This window comes from Procambarus clarkii, chromosome 5 (genome assembly GCF_040958095.1).
Source record: "Procambarus clarkii isolate CNS0578487 chromosome 5, FALCON_Pclarkii_2.0, whole genome shotgun sequence".
NCBI classification, from domain to species: Eukaryota; Metazoa; Arthropoda; class Malacostraca; order Decapoda; family Cambaridae; genus Procambarus; species Procambarus clarkii.
Window position 1 is genome coordinate 25,026,374 of NC_091154.1, and position 19,412 is coordinate 25,045,785.

The 19,412-nt window shown below is 40.0% G+C and overlaps 1 protein-coding gene across 1 annotated transcript in view; it reads left to right on the forward strand.

Moving 5' to 3' along the window:
* LOC138349705 (voltage-gated potassium channel subunit beta-2-like) overlaps positions 1-19,412 on the forward strand; it is a 120,227-nt gene that overhangs the window by 87,647 nt on the left and 13,168 nt on the right. Inside the window, exons 6-7 of the mRNA XM_069340045.1 lie at positions 2,001-2,207; positions 5,571-5,665. Coding sequence (XP_069196146.1) covers positions 2,001-2,207; positions 5,571-5,665 — 302 coding nt within the window. The remainder of the gene's footprint in view (positions 1-2,000; positions 2,208-5,570; positions 5,666-19,412) is intronic.

The following is a 19,412-nucleotide window of genomic DNA, read 5'->3' on the forward strand; positions in this document are numbered from 1 at the left end:
ACTGACTTTGTTACTTGCCCCATACACATGTTTTACTTCACACATTTCATTGTGATGAACAATGGACCTACTAGTTCCAGTTTGCACTGTTCTACTTTCTTCAAATCCATCTAGGAGTTCTCGTCTAATGACACTTTTAAGGGACCTATTTGATAACTCAAGATTCCATTCAATACTGTCTTTATTTACTGCAGCCTTAGCAAGGGCGTCAACTTTGTCATGTTCCTGCATGCCAATGTGAGAAGGAATCCACAACATTTTTATATTTACCCTCTTGCTAAGTATTCTTATATATCTACGTCTAGCTTCCAAGACAAGCACGTTATTACTTGATTGCAAACTGTTTATTGCTCGTAGTGAGGATAGGGAGTCAGAAATAATTAAGCTGTCTACTTCAGTGTTGTCAATAATTTCGAGTGCTACCAGTATCGCTACCAACTCGGCTTGCATTGTGGACGCCCAGTTACTAATTCGGATATTTCTTTGAATTGTGCTGCCATCAGGCTGATGAGCAATAACAGCACTTCCTGCCCTCCCTGTAGCTGTATTGAGTGATCCGTCAGTGTATATGGTCTGTGCAATGTTGTTTTCAGCTTGTATATTGTGAATGTGCTCTATGGTGCTTAATTTAGCAGCAAGCTGAGCATGAGGGTTGCTTGTGATTAGTTTCTTGGTGGGGTATGCAGGGGTCAGGATGTCAAAAGGTACTATCTGCCAGGGTGGAAGGAAGTGCTGTACTCTTTCATCTGTATATACATCGTGCAGTCCCATCATTTTAATATGAGTGGCTGTTCTTTGAATCCATTTAGACTCGCTAGTTCCATTTCGTATGTGTTCTAACAGTGCAACTGACACAATGTTGTTTTTGTTATCACGCAGCAGCTTTGCCAGGTGTATCCCTGTGTCCTATGGTGCATACTCTGTATTGGACCTTTATGGGGTATCCTTTCTTGGTCCTATGCAAAGAAGTCTACTTTGGTCCTTTGGAAGGTTAGGTGCTCATGTGTGTGTGTGTGTGTGTGTGTGTGTGTGTGTGTGTGTGTGTGTGTGTGTGTGTGTGTGTGTGTGTGTGTGTGTGTGTGTGTGTGTGTGTGTGTGTGTACTCACCTAATTGTGCTTGCGGGGGTTGAGATCTGGCTCTTTGGTCCCGCCTCTCAACTGTCAATCAACAGGTGTACAGGTTCCTGAGCCTATTGGGCTCTATCATATCTACACTTGAAACTGTGAATGGAGTCAGCCTCCACCACATCACTTCCTAATGCATTCCATTTGTCAACCACTCTGACACTAACAAAGTATTTTCTAATATCTCTGTGGCTCATTTGGGCACTCAGTTTCCACCTGTGTTCCCGAGTGCGTGTGCCCCTTGTGTTAAATAACCTGTCTTTATCTACCCTATCAATTCCAATGTGTGTGTGTGGTGTGTGTGTGTGTGTATTCACCTAGTTGTATTCACCTAGTTGTGTTTGTAGGGGGTTGAGCTTTGCTCTTTCGGCCCGCCTCTCAACTGTCAATCAACTGTTTACTAACTACTTTTTTTTCCACACCACACACACACACACACACACACACACCAGGAAGCTGCCCGTGACAGCTGACTAACTCCCAGGTACCTATTTACTGCTTGGTAACAGGGGCATTCAGGGTGAAAGAAACTTTTGCCTATTTGTTTCTGCCTGGTGCGGGAATCGAACCCGCGCCACAGAATTACGAGTCCTGCGCGCTATCCACCAGGCTACCAGGCCCCCATGTGTGTGTGTGTGTGTGTGCGTGTACTCACCTAATTGTGCTTGCGGGGGTTGAGCTCTGCCTTTTTGGTCCCGTCTCAGTATGTGTGTGTGTGTGTGAGCTTTGCTCTTTCGGCCCGCCTCTCAACTGTCAACTGTCAACTGTATGTGTGTGTTTGTGTGTGCGCGCGCCCGTGCATGTGTGCTTGGTGATGTTTGGTGCTCGTGCAGGCGTTGATAACGACCACTAAAGCCTGGTGATATGTGTTACAGAGGTGGTGCGAGCAACATCCCACTGCATCGACCAGGGCTGGTGCATGTACTGGGGAACATCCCGCTGGTCAGCCGTGGAGATCATGGAGGCCTGGACCAACTGCAGACAGTTCAACTGCATCACACCCATTGCAGAGCAGAGTGAATATCATCTGTTCTGCCGGGGCAAGACCGAGCTCTACCTCCCGGAGATGTACAACAAGATTGGTAAGTTCAGCCTTACCAAGAGTAAGGGACACATGAGAGTGTAGGTTAAGTTACGTTACGTTAGGTTATCTTCGGTTACGTTATGTTAGGTTACGTTAGGTTAGGTTATGTTAGGTTACATTAGGTTACATTAGGTTACATAAGGTTATGTTACGTTAGGTTATGTTAGATTACATTAGGTTTGGTTAGGTTAGGTCAGGTTAGGTTATGTCAATAGATTACATTAGGATAGGTTAGGTTAAGTTAGATTACATTACGTTACGTTAGATTAGGATACATTATGTTAGATCAGGTTAGGTTAGGTTAGGTTAGGTTTATGGGGAATTTGCCAGCAGGTAAATTCATTAAAAGTAATTTAGGATATCGAGTGGGCTGTATTACGAAATAATGGAATGTATTAAAATTCCTTAATTCTGCTGGGTGTTACCCTTTACACATATCTTGGGGGGTTATTCAGTTGTAGCCTATCTATCGCTAATTCTTGATAGTTTGGAAAATTGTAATAATGATTAGTAAACTAAACTACTGTATTATTTTGAATACTCAAACGGCCTTATCTGTATAGAAGGTTTCAACATGAGTTCATATAGGCATCGGGATAATCAAGCAGGTATGTAGCTCCTGGCCTGTGACGGCTGTCCCACCTGTGTCGAGTGGTTGATGTCGTCTGGGGGTCCCTAGTGATCAGAACAGTTCTGCCAAAATTTTACAATGTAACTACTGCAAATATTATATCACAGATATATCACGTTCAGTAGAATTAGTTATTTAATGTTAGGAGACTCACTATGATTTTTGGGATCACCTGTGGTATAACCGGTCATCTATCTATTTTACTATTAAAACGTCAAGTAATATGTATAAACTAGATATTAGACAATCTGGGTACAGGTAGACTCGTAATTGGAGGTCCCAGCAGCTGTAAAGGCACGGATTTCATAGATAAACCTGGCTACTAAGTTTACTTATTCACGAGACCCATACTAGATCAACAGTGGCTTCTCTTCCCCCTCTGGGGTTAGACACGTTACTAGTCACGTCACTAATTTCTGCCCATTTATTAACGAGGACAGGGAGGCGTTATTTTATCAGTTCCAATCACAGACAACAGTTTTTTACTATTTGTAATGCTCGGCTGGATGTTTTCAAGAAAGTAAATAATATTTTATATGTATAAAGTTTATGGCTTGACTATTTCATCTCCAATTGATTCGACTAGTCACGTCGGGTATATTTCGCCTCAGGGAAAAAGTTACTTAGTTCTATTTAAGCTTTAATTTAAGACAGTCTAGTATAATACTTTTAAAGTATAATTAAATTGTACACTGGAAGAATTAAGAATTTGGGAGAAATAACAGTCACGTCGCCAATTTTGGCTAATGCAATACGCCTTCATGCTATTCAGGGAGCTTCTAAACATTTATCACTGGAAAATTAATACAGTTAGTATGGTTAATTTTCTGTCATAACGAATTTAGCTTATTATATCAGGGATTAGTAATTGTGGTGTCTAAAATTTCCGACAAGGTCAGTTTAGGTTAGGTTACGTTACGTTACGTTAGATTGGGTTAGGCAAGGTTAGGTTAGATCAGGTCAGGTTACGTTACATTAGGTTGCGTTACGTAAAGTTACGTTAGGTTATATTACATTAGGATAGGTTACGTTAGGCTACGAAGGTTAGGTTAGATGTGGTTAAGTTAGGTTAGGTGACACTATGTTAGGTTACATTACGTTACGTTAGGTTACTTTACGTAAGATTCGCTGAGTGTGCTCCCTCTACAGGATTATTTGCATATATAAGAAACAATAGGTCTGAGGAATGACACTTTTGGACTCCACTAGTGATGCCTCGCCACTCTGAAACCTCACCCCTCACAGTGACTCCCTAACTTCTTTTACTCAGGTACTCCCTTATTCAACGGAGCACCTTCCATGTCACTCCTGCCTGTATTACTGAACAATATATATTTAACAGATCTCTAACCCCGTCCATGGAGGACAGGGAAAAAAATGTAAATATGCTGGTTAGCATTGAAAGTGTGTGGCCACGTCTGTGGTAGAAAATAATAAACAAACTCCTGCTTCCGTGACTTATACACGAGTCTCTTGTGGAGTACTGTAAGGGTTTTACGACTAATTTAGATTAGGCTAGGTTTAGTTAGGTGCATTAGGTTAAGTTAAGTTTGGACTAGTTAGGTTCGTTAGGTTGGATTATGTTAGGTTAGGTTAAATTAGCTTAGACTCTTGTTCTATTAGGTTAGGTTAGATTTGTTTAGAATAGATTAAATTAGATTATATTAGGTTAGGTTAGATTAGGTTAGGTTAGGTTAGATTAGGTTAGGTTAAGTAGGTTAAGTTATGTTAGGCTATTTGAGATGATTTCGGGGCTTAGCGTCCCCAGAGACCCGGTTTTCGACCAGGCCTCTGTTTTGTTACACATCCCCAGGAAGCAGCCCCTTGAAGCTGTCTAACTCCCTGGTACCTATTTACTGCTAGGTGAATAGGTGCATCTGGGTGAAAAATCTCTGCCCATATGTTTCCACCTCCACCAGGGGTTGAAGCTGGAACCTTAGGACTATGAATACCGAGCGCTATCCACTCGGCCGTCAGGTCTCTTAGGTTAGAGTAAATTAGGTTAGACCAGTTGTGATTATTCCACAAATGCATTCTATAACTAACAGGATTCCTGAAGTGCTTTCTATTGCCTGAAAAACTGGTTTACAACATGTCTGTTAAGAGAAACAATATGCAAATTGTACTAATCCTTTTGATACATCGATTAATTTATCTGTAAATGGCCCAATTAAGTGGCGACAAGGGATTCAATTCGTGCTTGTTTGTCTATGATAGTGTCTGTCCCCACATTAGTCACACTGCAATGCCGGGTGAGCCTAAGAACATATTAACATAACAATAAACATAACTGCAGAATGCCTATTGGCTCATATGAGGCAGCTTCTATCTATAACCACCCAAACTCCTTCATATATATGTCCAACATACGCTTGAGACAATCAAGGGATCCAACTTCTATTATGTTACGCAGTAATTGGTTCCACAAATCAAGAACCCTGTTACTGAACCAGTATTTACCCAGGTCTTTCCTAAATCTGAACTTATCCAATTCATACCCATTGTTTCGTGTTTTGTCTTGTGTTGATACTTTTAATATCCTATTAATATCCCCTTTGTTATGTCCATTCATCCACTTGTAAACCTCTATCATGTCACCCCTAATTCTTCGCCCTTCTAGAGCCTATCCTCGAGCATCTATCCTTCATCTATGGACAGACACTCAGACATTCCTGGTTACAGATATAGATAACGGGCTTGATAATACATGATTAACGCTGAGTGTTTCAGGAGTGGGAACGATGGCCTGGTCCCCGCTCGCCATAGGTCTCATCTCCAGCAAGATGGACGACGGGATGCCCGTCTTCACCAGGCAGTCGTTTAAGGTAATCCCCTTTCCTGAACCCCTCACTTCTCCCCTACCTTGGTATACCTGTCCCCTTGCCCCACAGTCCCTTGGTATACCTGTCCCCTTGCCCCACAGTCCCTTGGTATACCTGTCCCCTTGCCCCACAGTCCCTTGGTATACCTGTCCCCTTGCCCCACAGTCCCTTGGTATACCTGTCCCCTTGCCCCACAGTCCCTTGGTATACCTGTCCCCTTGCCCCACAGTCCCTTGGTATACCTGTCCCCTTGCCCCACAGTCCCTTGGTATACCTGTCCCCTTGCCCCACAGTCCCTTGGTATACCTGTCCCCTTGCCCCACAGTCCCTTGGTATACCTGTCCCCTTGCCCCACAGTCCCTTGGTATACCTGTCCCCTTGCCCCACAGTCCCTTGGTATACCTGTCCCCTTGCCCCACAGTCCCTTGGTATACCTGTCCCCTTGCCCCACAGTCCCTTGGTATACCTGTCCCCTTGCCCCACAGTCCCTTGGTATACCCATACCAAGCCATTGTAAACAGTTTACCATGTCTTGTCCTGGATTTTGATTGATATGATACCTTATGACTGTTGACCACTGTACTTCTCCGTAATATTCCTCTCAGTTTCTTGCATATGAATATCGGAGCCTTTTACACTATTGGGGCTGTAAAATGTGCTCGATCTCTCGTCCCTCGACTAAGATGAACTCAGAATAAACATGAAATGAAAATAAATAACAACAGTAACAGATGATAAACATTTTCTAAACTAGAAGAACTGCCAGAGAAATCTTGGTGACCTTGGACGGAAGTTCGTTCTCATTTCACAACTGCGATAACATTCTCACTCGTATGATCCTTTTACTCTGTTTCATTCTCATTTTCCATTCACCTTTTCCATGGTTACTTTGCAGTGTTTGGATTGTTTGTTTGTTTGTGGCTCTTGTTTGTAAACACTAGAGTAAACTTGTGCATGCATTTGTTGCTTGTTTTTTCACTGCTTCATTTAGAGTGAGCCTTGCTTAGAGTGAGCCTTGCTTAGTGTGCTTCGCTTAGAGTGAGCCTTGCTTAGTGTGCTTCGCTTAGAGTGAGCCTTGCTTAGTGTGCTTCGCATACAGTGAGCCTTGCTTAGAGTGAGCCTTGCTTAGTGTGCTTCGCATACAGTGAGCCTTACTTAGAGTGAGCCTTGCTTAGAGTGTGCCTTACTTAGAGTGAGCCTTGCTTAGTGTGCCTTACTTAGAGTGAGCCTTACTTAGAGTGAGCCTTGCAGCACTGATGACCTTCCTCAGGATGCCACCCACAAAAGCTGGCTAACTCCCAGGTCCTGATGTACTTCTAGGTGAACAGAGGCATCAGGCAACAGCAAACGTTTCCAACCATCTCCGTCCTGCACGGGGATCGAACTTGGAATCGTCAGCTGTAACCGAACAGGAAGATCTTTGCTCTTTTAATAATCCAATAATTAGTATAGAATAATAATTATTAGATAATTAACTGTATATATGTTAATTAACGTTGAAAATCTAAAGAAATATATAAAAGCTGTATATAATTAACCGATTTATATACAAGTTGACTGTTGATAGATGAGTTGGTTTGTCTGATATATTATATTCATCAGACGGAGACGACAAGGCTTAGACATCTGTTAGTTCTCTCTCATCTCTGGTGATGCTGAGGTGATGGTGTTCTCTCTCATCTCTGGTGATGCTGAGGTGATGGTGTTCTCTCTCATCTCTGGTGATGCTGAGGTGATGGTGTTCTCTCTCATCTCTGGTGATGCTGAGGTGATGGTGTTCTCTCTCATCTCTGGTGATGCTGAGGTGATGGTGTTCTCTCTCATCTCTGGTGATGCTGAGGTGATGGTGTTCTCTCTCATCTCTGGTGATGCTGAGGTGATGGTGTTCTCTCTCATCTCTGGTGATGCTGAGGTGATGGTGTTCTCTCTCATCTCTGGTGATGCTGAGGTGATGGTGTTCTCTCTCATCTCTGGTGATGCTGAGGTGATGGTGTTCTCTCTCATCTCTGGTGAAGCTGAGGTGATGGTGTTCTCTCTCATCTCTGGTGATGCTGAGGTGATGGTGTTCTCTCTCATCTCTGGTGATGCTGAGGTGATGGTGTTCTCTCTCATCTCTGGTGATGCTGAGGTGATGGTGTTCTCTCTCATCTCTGGAAACATCCTTCAAGACCAAGCAGAAGGAAGAGTAATTATTATTAGTTACATAATTATTATAATAATTAAAATAATAATTATAATAATAATTGTTGTAATTAATAATTACCACTCTTCCTTCTGCTGGGTGATGAAGGCAGCCGGCCTCGGGTGGAAGACGGCTGTGACGATCTCTGTCTGGAACCCGTAGGTGTGGGACTGGGACGTCCACCTCCTGGGGCTCGTGCGGGACTGGGACGTCCACCTCCTGGGACTCGTGCGGGATCGGGACGTCCACCTCCTGGGGCTCGTGCGGGACTGGGACGTCCACCTCCTGGGGCTCGTGTGGGACTGGGACGTCCACCTCCTGGGGCTCGTGCGGGACTGGGACGTCCACCTCCTGGGGCTCGTGCGGGACTGGGACGTCCACCTCCTGGGGCTCGTGCGGGACTGGGATGTCCACCTCCTGGGGCTCGTGCGGGACTGGGACGTCCACCTCCCGGGGCTCGTGCGGGACTAGGACGTCCACCTCCTGGGGCTCGTGCGGGACTGGGACGTCCACCTCCTGGGGCTCGTGCAGGACTGGGACGTCCACCTCCTGGGACTCGTGCGGGATCGGGACGTCCACCTCCTGGGGCTCGTGGGGGACTGGGACGTCCACCTCCTGGGGCTCGTGCGGGACTGGGACGTCCACCACCTGGGGCTCGTGCGGGACTGGGACGTCCACCTCCTGGGGCTAGTGCGGGACTGGGACGTCCACCTCCTGGGGCTCGTGTGGGACTGGGACGTCCACCTCCTGGGGCTCGTGTGGGACTGGGACGTCCACCTCCTGGGGCTCGTGTGGGACTGGGACGTCCACCTCCCGGGGCTCGTGTGGGACTGGGACGTCCACCTCCCGGGGCTCGTGTGGGACTGGGACGTCCACCTCCTGGGGCTCGTGCGGGACCGGGATGTCCACCTCCTGGGGCTCGTGCGGGACTGGGACGTCCACCATCTGGGGCTCGTGCGGGACTGGGACGTCCACCTCCCGGGGCTCGTGCGTTTACCTTTCCATTGGAGATTTTCGGCGCCGTGGAGAAGGGGGACCTGCTGCATGGGTAACAGCTTCTCCTCTATATCAACCTATCTTAGCTTCGACCGACAACCAGAGCGCAGCTCCATAGTCTCCTGAGACTGATGGATGCGTTTTACTTTATATATATATATAATCCTCATATCCCAGCATCCTTGTCCTCATATCCCAGCATCCTTGTCCTCATATCCCAGCATCCTTGTCCTCATATCCCAGCTTTTAGTCTGTCTCATATCGAAGCATCCTTGTCCTCATATCCCAGCAGCATTGTCCTCATATCCAAGCTCTTAGTCCGTCCGAAGCATCCTTGCCCTCATATCCCAGCCTCTTTGTCCTCATATCCCAGCATCCTGGTCCTCATATCCCAGCTTTTAGTCTGTCTCATATCGAAGCATCCTTGTCCTCATATCCCAGAATCATTGTTCTCATATCCCAGCAGCATTGTCCTCATATCCCAGCAGCATTGTCCTCATATCCAAGCTCTTAGTCCGTCCGAAGCATCCTTGCCCTCATATCCCAGCCTCTTTGTCCTCATATCCCAGCTCTTAGTCTGTCTCATATCCCAGCATCTTTGTCCTCATATCCCAGCCTCCTTGTCCTCATATCCCAGCTCTTAGTTCATATCATATCAAAGCATCCTTGTCCTCATATCCCAGCTCCTAGTCTGTCTCATATCCCAGCATCATTGTCGGGTTCATTCTAAGTGCTTCATAGTCCTACTGGTTTACTACACTTTCCTGATGATTGCCACACCTTGTTTTGTCGTGAGAAAGCAGAGTAGTTGCAGAATGGTTGCAAATACATAATGTGTTACAGAAGGAAAGTTGCATCAGGAGAAAGCATCAAGCCATTACGACTATTTAGCACTTGAAACGTGTCAGGATAAGGATTTGGGATGGGACGGGGGGGGGAAGGAATGGTGCCCAGTCACTTGGACGGTCGGGGATTGAACTCCGACCTGCATGAAGCGAGACCATCGCTCTACCGTCCAGCCCAAGTAGTCGAATGTGTTAGAGAATATTAAGGCAACTGTAGAAGATCATTCAACGCAAGGCATATTGTCTCAAATGAGACCGCGCCAATTAGTCCATATTAGAAAGCTACTATTGGCCCATAAGAGGCAGCTTCTATTTATATCCACCCAAACTCATTCATATATATGTGCAACCTGTGCTTGAAACACTCCTGCGATCCCGCGTCTGCTGTGTTACCTGGTAGACGGGTAACTTATATATAAAATAACTTATATAAACAATTATATATAAAATATGATTACTTTTCTTAAGAAGATATTTATTGCACGGTCCATAACGTACAATTTGGATCTGAATTTTTTTACAGCAGAAATCCCGTTTCATCAAATTTCCTTCATTTATCCAATCACTAAAACCGACCAATCGGTGTATTGCTAGACTGTTATTCTTCTATTCCATCCGGACTTACGGAGAAGTGAGACCCCATTTGAGTTTCCCTTCATTTCCATTAAACAATGGAATAAATAACAGAATACAATCATTATTCAAATGTGTGAAGAAAGTCTTTACAGTTAACCCTTACCCCGTTCCAAGCGCCATGCGTAACCATTTTTTTTTTCATTCGATTTCCTAATTAATTTAGATGCGCAGTTTAAGGGTTATTAAGAGTGGTACCATGTTCATCATGACTGTCAAAATACAGTATTGTATTGGTGTGAGTGGTTGTTGTAGCAGTGTGGTAGAGTGTGTTGTAGATGTTGCATCGTTTTGCATGGGTGCTTCTTGTGATTGGTGTGGTAGCTCATGCATGGATATTTGTGGTGACTGATGAGATGAAAGTAAAATCAGACTTTACAGCTCCATGTTGAGATAAAATTTGTCATGGCAGATATTAGCCAGATTTGCGACTTGCAGTGGTGTACTTAGCCAGTACTAATTACATGCAAAGGTGTACTTAGCCAGCACTAACTTATTGCAGCTGTGTACTTAGCCAGCACTAACTTATTTCAGCTGTGTACTTAGCCAGTACTAGTTACTTGCAGTGGTGTACTTAGCCAGCACTAACTTCTTCTAGCTTCGTGCATAGCAGTATGTAACCAATACTAATCACATAGTGGTGTTCATAGCAATACGCAACCAGAACTAGGTACTTGTAGAATTAACCATAGTAGCACATAGCCAGTACGCACCACTTGTAGTGGTATACCTAGCAGTACGTAACAGGAACTAGTCACTTGTAGCAAATTGTGCTGCACGCTTTTACTGTAGTCTTATCTACCTGTTCTCTTCACTGTTACTGAGCACCGGCGCAAATCGTCAGGACTAATTTGGGTGAACGGTTCCTTTCCCAAAGGAATATCCATTGATTGTTATTCAAATTTCTCAAACTTGGCCAGATATACCTTGCTTAACGCACCTATCTCAACGTTTGTTGAGCTTGAGCTTGGGTTAGGTTAGGCTGGGTCGGTTCTTCTTGGGGTGAAGCCAGTGAACTAACTTAGTCCTGACTATTTGATGTCGTGACCTCACAGCACTCTAGTCTGTCATATGTTATTTCATATGTCATATGTTATTTCTTATCTCATACGTTATATTTTTATGTCATGCGTCTAAGTGTTTCTACAGTTGTCCATTTTATTTTAGTCATACCTCTATTTTTGTTTGTAATCGTCTGTTTCTCTTCGGCCATAACCTAAATATTCTAGTGTATATGTCAATTTTTTTTTTGTCATTCAGCTACTTCAAACTCTTTAATATATCTTCCTCTGTCCGACATTTGCTGAACTAATGTTGCGGTTGTTACAACCAAATTATTCCCAACATATATGAGAATTTGTTGTTAGATGGTTTAGAGTACTTTGAGAATTTTGACGTTTTGAGAACAAATAATTGTTTCATCCCCAAAGGAGTATTTTCTCTCAAAATACTTTTGACTCATATCATGAATGCACTGCAATAATATTTTTGGAGTAACATGTAATCAAGTCATGATTTTTTTTCTCAAACTCACCATATACTTTTGTTAGTTAATTCAAAAAACAATTTTACTTTGTGATAAAGTTATTGAACCAATATTTACCTATTTGCCAATTAAGACCTGTTTTTCAATATATTTTCCAAATATTAACATGCAAATATCTTGTTAATGCTTATTTTGATTACAGAGGAAGTTCAAGTTGAAATTTAAAAAACACGCTTTAGTTCAGGAGTAGAAAATAAGCTTATTTCTAACAGACATATTATTGAGTCTTCCTGATAATGTTGAAGTTTTCCTAATGCTAATCATATTATTGAAATTATTGAAATGCTAATCATATTATTGAAATATTCTGCCTCAAAGAAGCGTTTCAGGCAAACATTATAGTATGAAAAACAAGTTTTTAAGTTAATATCAAATTTTAAATAACATATTTTAGAATTATATGATGTTCTGAAATTAGGTGTTAAACTTATATAATGTTCTAAAATCTGTTTCAAATCTATATCAAATTCTAAAATATGTTTCAAGCTTATTTCATTTTCAAGAAATTAGTTTCAAGATTTTATAAAGTTTTAAAATGTTTCAAGCTTACATCATGTTCTGAAATAAGTTTCAAGCTTATATAATTTTACAAAATATGTTTCAAGCTTATATAATTTTATAAAATATGTTTCATGCTTATACCATGTCTATCAGAGGCACATTTCAAGCTTCTATCATGTACTAAAATTTATATCACGTTCTAAAACATGTTTCAACCTTATATCGTCTTTTAAAATATGTTTCAAACTTATATCGTGTTCTGAAATATGTTTGAAGTTCATATCATGTTCTGAAATATGTGTAAATATCATATTACATTCTAAAATATGTTTAAATATCATATTAGGTTCTGAAATATGTTTAAATATCATATTAGGTTCTGAAATATGTTTCAAGCTTATATCAGGTTCTGAAATATTTTTTCAAGTTTATATCGTGTTCTGAAATATGTTTCAAGCTTATATCATGTTCTAAAATATGTTTCAAGCTTCTGTCATGTTCTGATACATGTTTCAAGCTTATTTCATATCCTAAAATACGTTTCCAGTTTATATCCTGTTATAAACTAGGTTTCAAGCTCATATCACGTTCTAAAATATGTTTCAAGCTTATATTCAGTTCTAAGCTTTGTTTCAAGATTATATCACAGTCTAAAATATGACTCAAGTTGGTACCAGAGAGTAACAACATATGCACCCCGACCTCCAAAAATGGGGAGGTATATGTAAAAGCCTCATAAGTGCAATTATGTACTATGTATGACAGTCAGGAATTGTACATATTACACTTAGTATTAAATCGTAGTCAAATATATTGTGAATGTTTGAGTTTACCTGAAAAGCTGAATAGAAACCACGACGTAGCCTAACCGTCTTAGTTTTCAAAGATAATCATTTTATTGCTCCTTAATTACAATTACTACTTAACTTACAACTATATTGATATTACAGTTTTATAAAACAAATAAAAAACTAAAATATTGAAATCAATTGTAAAGTAACTCAGGATATTTTAAAATTTTGTATAAAATATTTATTGTTTATTAAAAATAAAAAAGAAATGCCTAATGTTTAAAACTTGTTTAAAACAAACTGAACTATGAAACTTCTTCCTAGAACTCTTAAGTGTCTTAACAGAAAAGATCAGAATAAATGGGGAGGTAAATGTAACAGCCCACATAAGTGCAATTATGTACTACATATGACAGTCAGGAAAGTACTTATTATAAATATAAATATAATAATAATAATTTGTTGGCTTTATAGATAAGAGCTAGTACATACAATGCCTAAAGCCACTATTACGCAAAGCTTTTCGGGCAGTATTACACTTAGTATTAAAACGCGCTGTCAATTCCGAGGACATTCTGACCACCAGAAGGAAACAACATGTAGTGATGGACCACCAGAAGGAAACAACATGTAGTGATGGACCACCAGAAGGTACCAATATGTAGTGATGGACCACCTGAAAGTACCAACAAGTAGTGATGGACCACCTGAAAGTACCAACATGTAGTGATGGACCACCTGAAAGTACCAACATGTAGTGATGGACCACCAGAAGGAAACAACATGTAGTGATGGACCACCAGAAGGTACCAATATGTAGTGATGGACCACCTGAAAGTACCAACAAGTAGTGATGGACCACCTGAAAGTACCAACATGTAGTGATGGACCACCTGAAAGTACCAACATGTAGTGATGGACCACCAGAAGGTACCAATATGTAGTGATGGACCACCTGAAAGTACCAACAAGTAGTGATGGACCACCTGAAAGTACCAACATGTAGTGATGGACCACCAGAATGTACCAATATGCAGTGATGGACCACCTGAAGGTACCAATATGTAGTGATGGACCACCAGAAGGAAACAACATGTAGTGATGGACCACCAGAAGGTACCAATATGTAGTGATGGACCACCAGAATGTACCAATATGCAGTGATGGACCACCTGAAGGTACCAACATGTAGTGATGGACCACCAGAAGGTACCAATATGTAGTGATGGACCACCTGAAAGTACCAACAAGTAGTGATGGACCACCTGAAAGTACCAATATGTAGTGATGGACCACCAGAAGGTACCAATATGTAGTGATGGACCACCTGAAAGTACCAACAAGTAGTGATGGACCACCAGAAGGTACAAATATGTAGTGATGGACCACCTGAAAGTACCAACAAGTAGTGATGGACCACCTGAAAGTACCAACATGTAGTGATGGACCACCAGAATGTACTCATATGCAATGATGGCCCACCAAAAAATACCAATATTTAGTGATAGACAACCAGAAAGTTCCCATATGTAGTGATGGACCACCAGAAAGTAACACTATATAATGATGGACCACCAGAAAGTGTTCATATGTAATGAAGGACCACAGAAAGTACCAATATTTAGTGATGGACCAACAGAAATTACCAATATGTTGTGATGGACTACAAGAAAGTAACTCTGAGTAGTGATGGACCACAGAAAGTACCAATATTTAGTGATGTACCACCAGAAAGTACCAATATGTAGTGATGGACTACAAGAAAGTAACTCTGAGTAGTGATGAACCACCAGAAAGTACCAACATGTAGTGATGTACCACCAGAAATTACCAATATGTAGTGAAGGACCACCAGAAAGTATCAATATGAAGCGATGGACTACCAGAAAGTACCAATATGTTGTAATGGACCACTAGAAAGTACTAATTTGTAACTATGCTTCAAGTTTCTATCATGTTCTGATACATGTTTCAAGCTTATATCATGTTCTAAAATATCTTTCAAGCTTATATCACATTTAATATATATTACAAGCTCATGTCATGTTTTAAAATGTTTCAAGCTTTTATCATTTTCCAAAATATGTTTCAAGATTATTTCATTTTCTAAACTATGTTTCAAGTTTATATCATGTTATAAAATATTTTTCAAGCTCACATCATGTTATAAAATATGTTCAAACATTATTGCATATTTATTATTTTATTTATTATTTATTATTTATTATTTATTATTTATTATTTATTATTATTTATTATTATTTATTATTTATTATTATTATTTAATATTTATTATTATTTATTATTACATATATTGCAGACATGTTTCTAGCTCGTATCATATTCTAAAATATATGTCAAGTTAATATCATGTTCTAAAATATGTTTAAAGCTTATATCAAGTTCTGAAATATGTTTCTAGCTTATATCATGTTCTGAAAAATGTTTCAAGCTTATATCATGTTCTGAAACATGTTTCAAGCTTAAATCACGTTCTGAAATATGTTTCAAGCTTAAAACATGTTATGAAATATGTTTCAAGTTTATATCATGTTCTAAAATATGTTTCAAGCTTATACCATATTCTGAAAGATGTTTCAAGTTTATATCATGTATAAAATATGTTTCAAGCTTATATCATGTTTAAAAATATATTTCAGGCTCATATCATATTCTGAAATATGTTTCAAGTTTATATCATATTTTGAAATATGTTTCAAGTTTGTTTTAAGTTCTAATTCATGTTTGAAGCTTAATTTATGTTCTAAAATATGTTTCAAGCTTATATCATGTTCTAAAATATGTTTTGAGACAAATGATGTTCTAAAATATATTTCAAGCTGATATCATGTTCTGAAATATGTTTAAAGCTTATATCATATTTCTAAATATGGCGAAAGCTTATATCTTGTTCTGAAATATGTTTCAAGCTTATATCATGTTCTGAAAGATGTTCCAAGCTTATATCATGTTCTGAAATATGTTTCAAGCTTATATCATGTTTTGAAAGATATTTCAAGCCTATATCATGTTCTAAAATTTGTATCAAGCTTATATGATTTTCTCAAATGTGTTTCAAGCTTTTATGATATTCTCAAATATGTTACAAACTTTTACCTTGTTATAAAAACGTTTTAATCTTACATTTTGTTCTAAAGACATGTTTCAAGCGTAAATCACGTCCTTTAAATATTTAAAGTTTAAATGAAATACTAAATAATATATTTTGAGAACTTGTTCTATGATGATCTGAATAAAAATGTTTAAAGTTTGTAACAAGTTCTGAAAACATGTATCATGCTTACATGTTTAATGTGCTTACATCCTGACATATAATGTTTCATAAAATGTTTCACATCTTTCATATAATGTTCTAAATAACATGTTTCATACTTATATAAAGCTCAACATAACATGTTTCAAGCTTATATAAAATTCTAAGTATGTTTTCATGTAAAACCACCAGAAAGTGCCAATGTGAAGCGATGGACCACCAGAAAGTACCAATATTTAGTGATGGACCACCAGAAAGTACCAATATTTAGTGATGGACCACCAGAAAGTACCAATATATAGTAATGGACCCCAAGAAAGTACAAATATGAAGCGATGGACCACCAGAAAGTACCAATATGTAGTGATGGACAACGAGAAAGTTCCAATATGTAGTGATAAACCACCGAAATGCTCCAATATGTTGTGATGAACCACCAGAAAGTACCAATATGTAGTGATGGACAACGAGAAAGTACCTATATGTTGTGATGGACCACCAGAAAGTACCAATATGTTGTGATGGACCAACAGAAAGTACCAATATGTTGTGATGGACTACCAGAAAGTGGCAAAATGTAGTGATGGACCACTAGAAAGTACCAATATGTAGTGATGGACCACTAGAAAGTACCAATATGTAGTGATGGACCACTAGAAAGTACAACTATTTAGTGATGGACCAACAGAAAGTACCAATATGTAGTGATGGATCATTAGAAAATACCAATATATAGTGATGGACCACTAGAAAGTACCAATATGTAGTGATGGACCACTAGAAAGTACAACTATTTAGTGATGGACCAACAGAAAGTACCAATATGTAGTGATGGATCATTAGAAAATACCAATATGTAGTGATGGACCACTAGAAAGTACCAACTTGTAGTGATGGACCACTAGAAAGTACCAATATGTAGTGATGGACCACCAGAAAGTACCAACATGTAGCGATGGACCACCAGAAAGTACCAGTTGTATTAGGTGGCTCCATTGTATATGGGGGCCCCATTGTATAAGGGATCCCTCTTATGTAAGGTGAGCCTACATTATACTGAGACCCTATTGTATAAGGGGACTCTATTGTATAAGCAGGATCCTATTGTATAAGAGGGCTCTATTGCATAAGGTGACTCCATTGTATAAGGGAACGCTATTGTTTAAGGTGGCTTAATTACAAAAAGGTGCTCTATTGTACTATTGTATACGGTGGCTCCATTGTATAAGGAGTCCCTATTGTATAATGTGGATCCATTGTATAATGATCCTTATTGGATGCAGCGGTTCCACTGCATATGGGTTCACTGTATAAGGGTATGTTTTGTATGAAGTGAACCAGTTGTATAAGGAAGTATGTTGCCTCAAACCTCACACCAACAAATCCTTTTTATCTCTCCACCCTCAGACATTGTACCCAAATTTATATATTTTTATGGACTGGATCCCAGTCACTCCTCCCCGGCCAGGATTCGATCTCGGGTCGACGCTGTGCGCGAGTCGGTGAGCGCGGTATCCTCTTCACTACGCTACTATTATTCCCAGGGTTATAAACCCTTGGAACCGCCTACCCGCAGAAGGCGTAAATGACAAGACTTACGGTTCAGTGAACCCACCTTTCTGGAATTTATTCTTTATTAAGCCTACTCAATAGCTCGGTCGATAGAGCTTCGGCCTGACAGGCGTGGGATCCGAGGTTCGAGTTTCCTAGAGCCCAAGTGAATGGAATGTTTATTTCCACTGAAGTGTTCATGAATATTTGTATTAGGGATCAAAATCTAGTTGTAAAAAAATTATTTGGTAAAATGGTGAGGAAATTTGACAAGCCGCCGGCATGCCGTCCATGTTTAAGCCACTAGAGAGATGGTGCCTATATAAATTCCGGTAAAAATGTATTGGTTGTAACATTTTGGGGTATAGTTACATCATTGCGCCTGACACCAATACCGATTTCAGTTTGGTTCCAGCCAAGCGCAGGGAGGATTGACTGGGTACCAATTATGAACTTTTAGTCTAACAGTGATTAGGAACGAGATTGTATAATCTCGTTAATAATCACTGATTAAAAACTAATCCTAATTATTTTCTCTGATTGGATAGTAGTATTAAAGGTAAAACTTGTAAAATAAGGCTTAAGATCTGCTATGTGAAACGAAAGCTAAAACTAGTTCCTGCCTCAACTAAGTTCTTTTTAGTTACCAATATTACATTTCATTTTCTCTGAAGCTGATGAAAACAAAAAATGTAAGCTTAAGGGATAGCTATTATCTAAACAACATATCGTGTTTTATATTAATCCCAGAATTTAAATAACATGAAATTATGTGGCTCTAAAGCTGGTTCCTTATTTTATATATAAGTTCTTTCCTGTTGAATACCTCGTTTGCACATAAAAGACAACCACAAAAATCTCTTTTACCAAATTATTTGGGAATTGACATGATTTAAGGGTAAAAGATGGCATTGTACTCCGTAGTCCTTCACTGTCGACTAACAGGTGACTTTTCTTTACTATGCACGCTATACCCATCCCGTGGGCGGTGGTGGAAAGCTTTACCTGAATGTCTAAGCTACTTGTTATAATGTCCACTATATTTACCATCCATCTGGGAATAATAATACTTGGACTCTAAACCCTCTGGAAGGATGCTATCCCTTTAGGAATAGGCGCTGGACTACATAAAAAGCATTCAGGAAAGTCTCAAGGCTAGATTCGGGTATGTAAATTCACACCTTTTTACAATTATGAAAAGTAGTTCTTTAATTTGATCTTAGAATGATGGTAAGATGGTCTTGATATCTTAGCCAAATACATGAAAAGTTAGCTTAGCAAACAATTCGACACCGCGCGATAAAGGAGATCTAAATCCGGTCTTTTGGTTTGCTTGTGGTGGTCAGTGGGACCCCATAGAACGCTCCTGTAGTAGCAGGCGACTATAAACTTACCATCTTGCTACAGCAGTTTGTTGATGGCTGTTTGCTG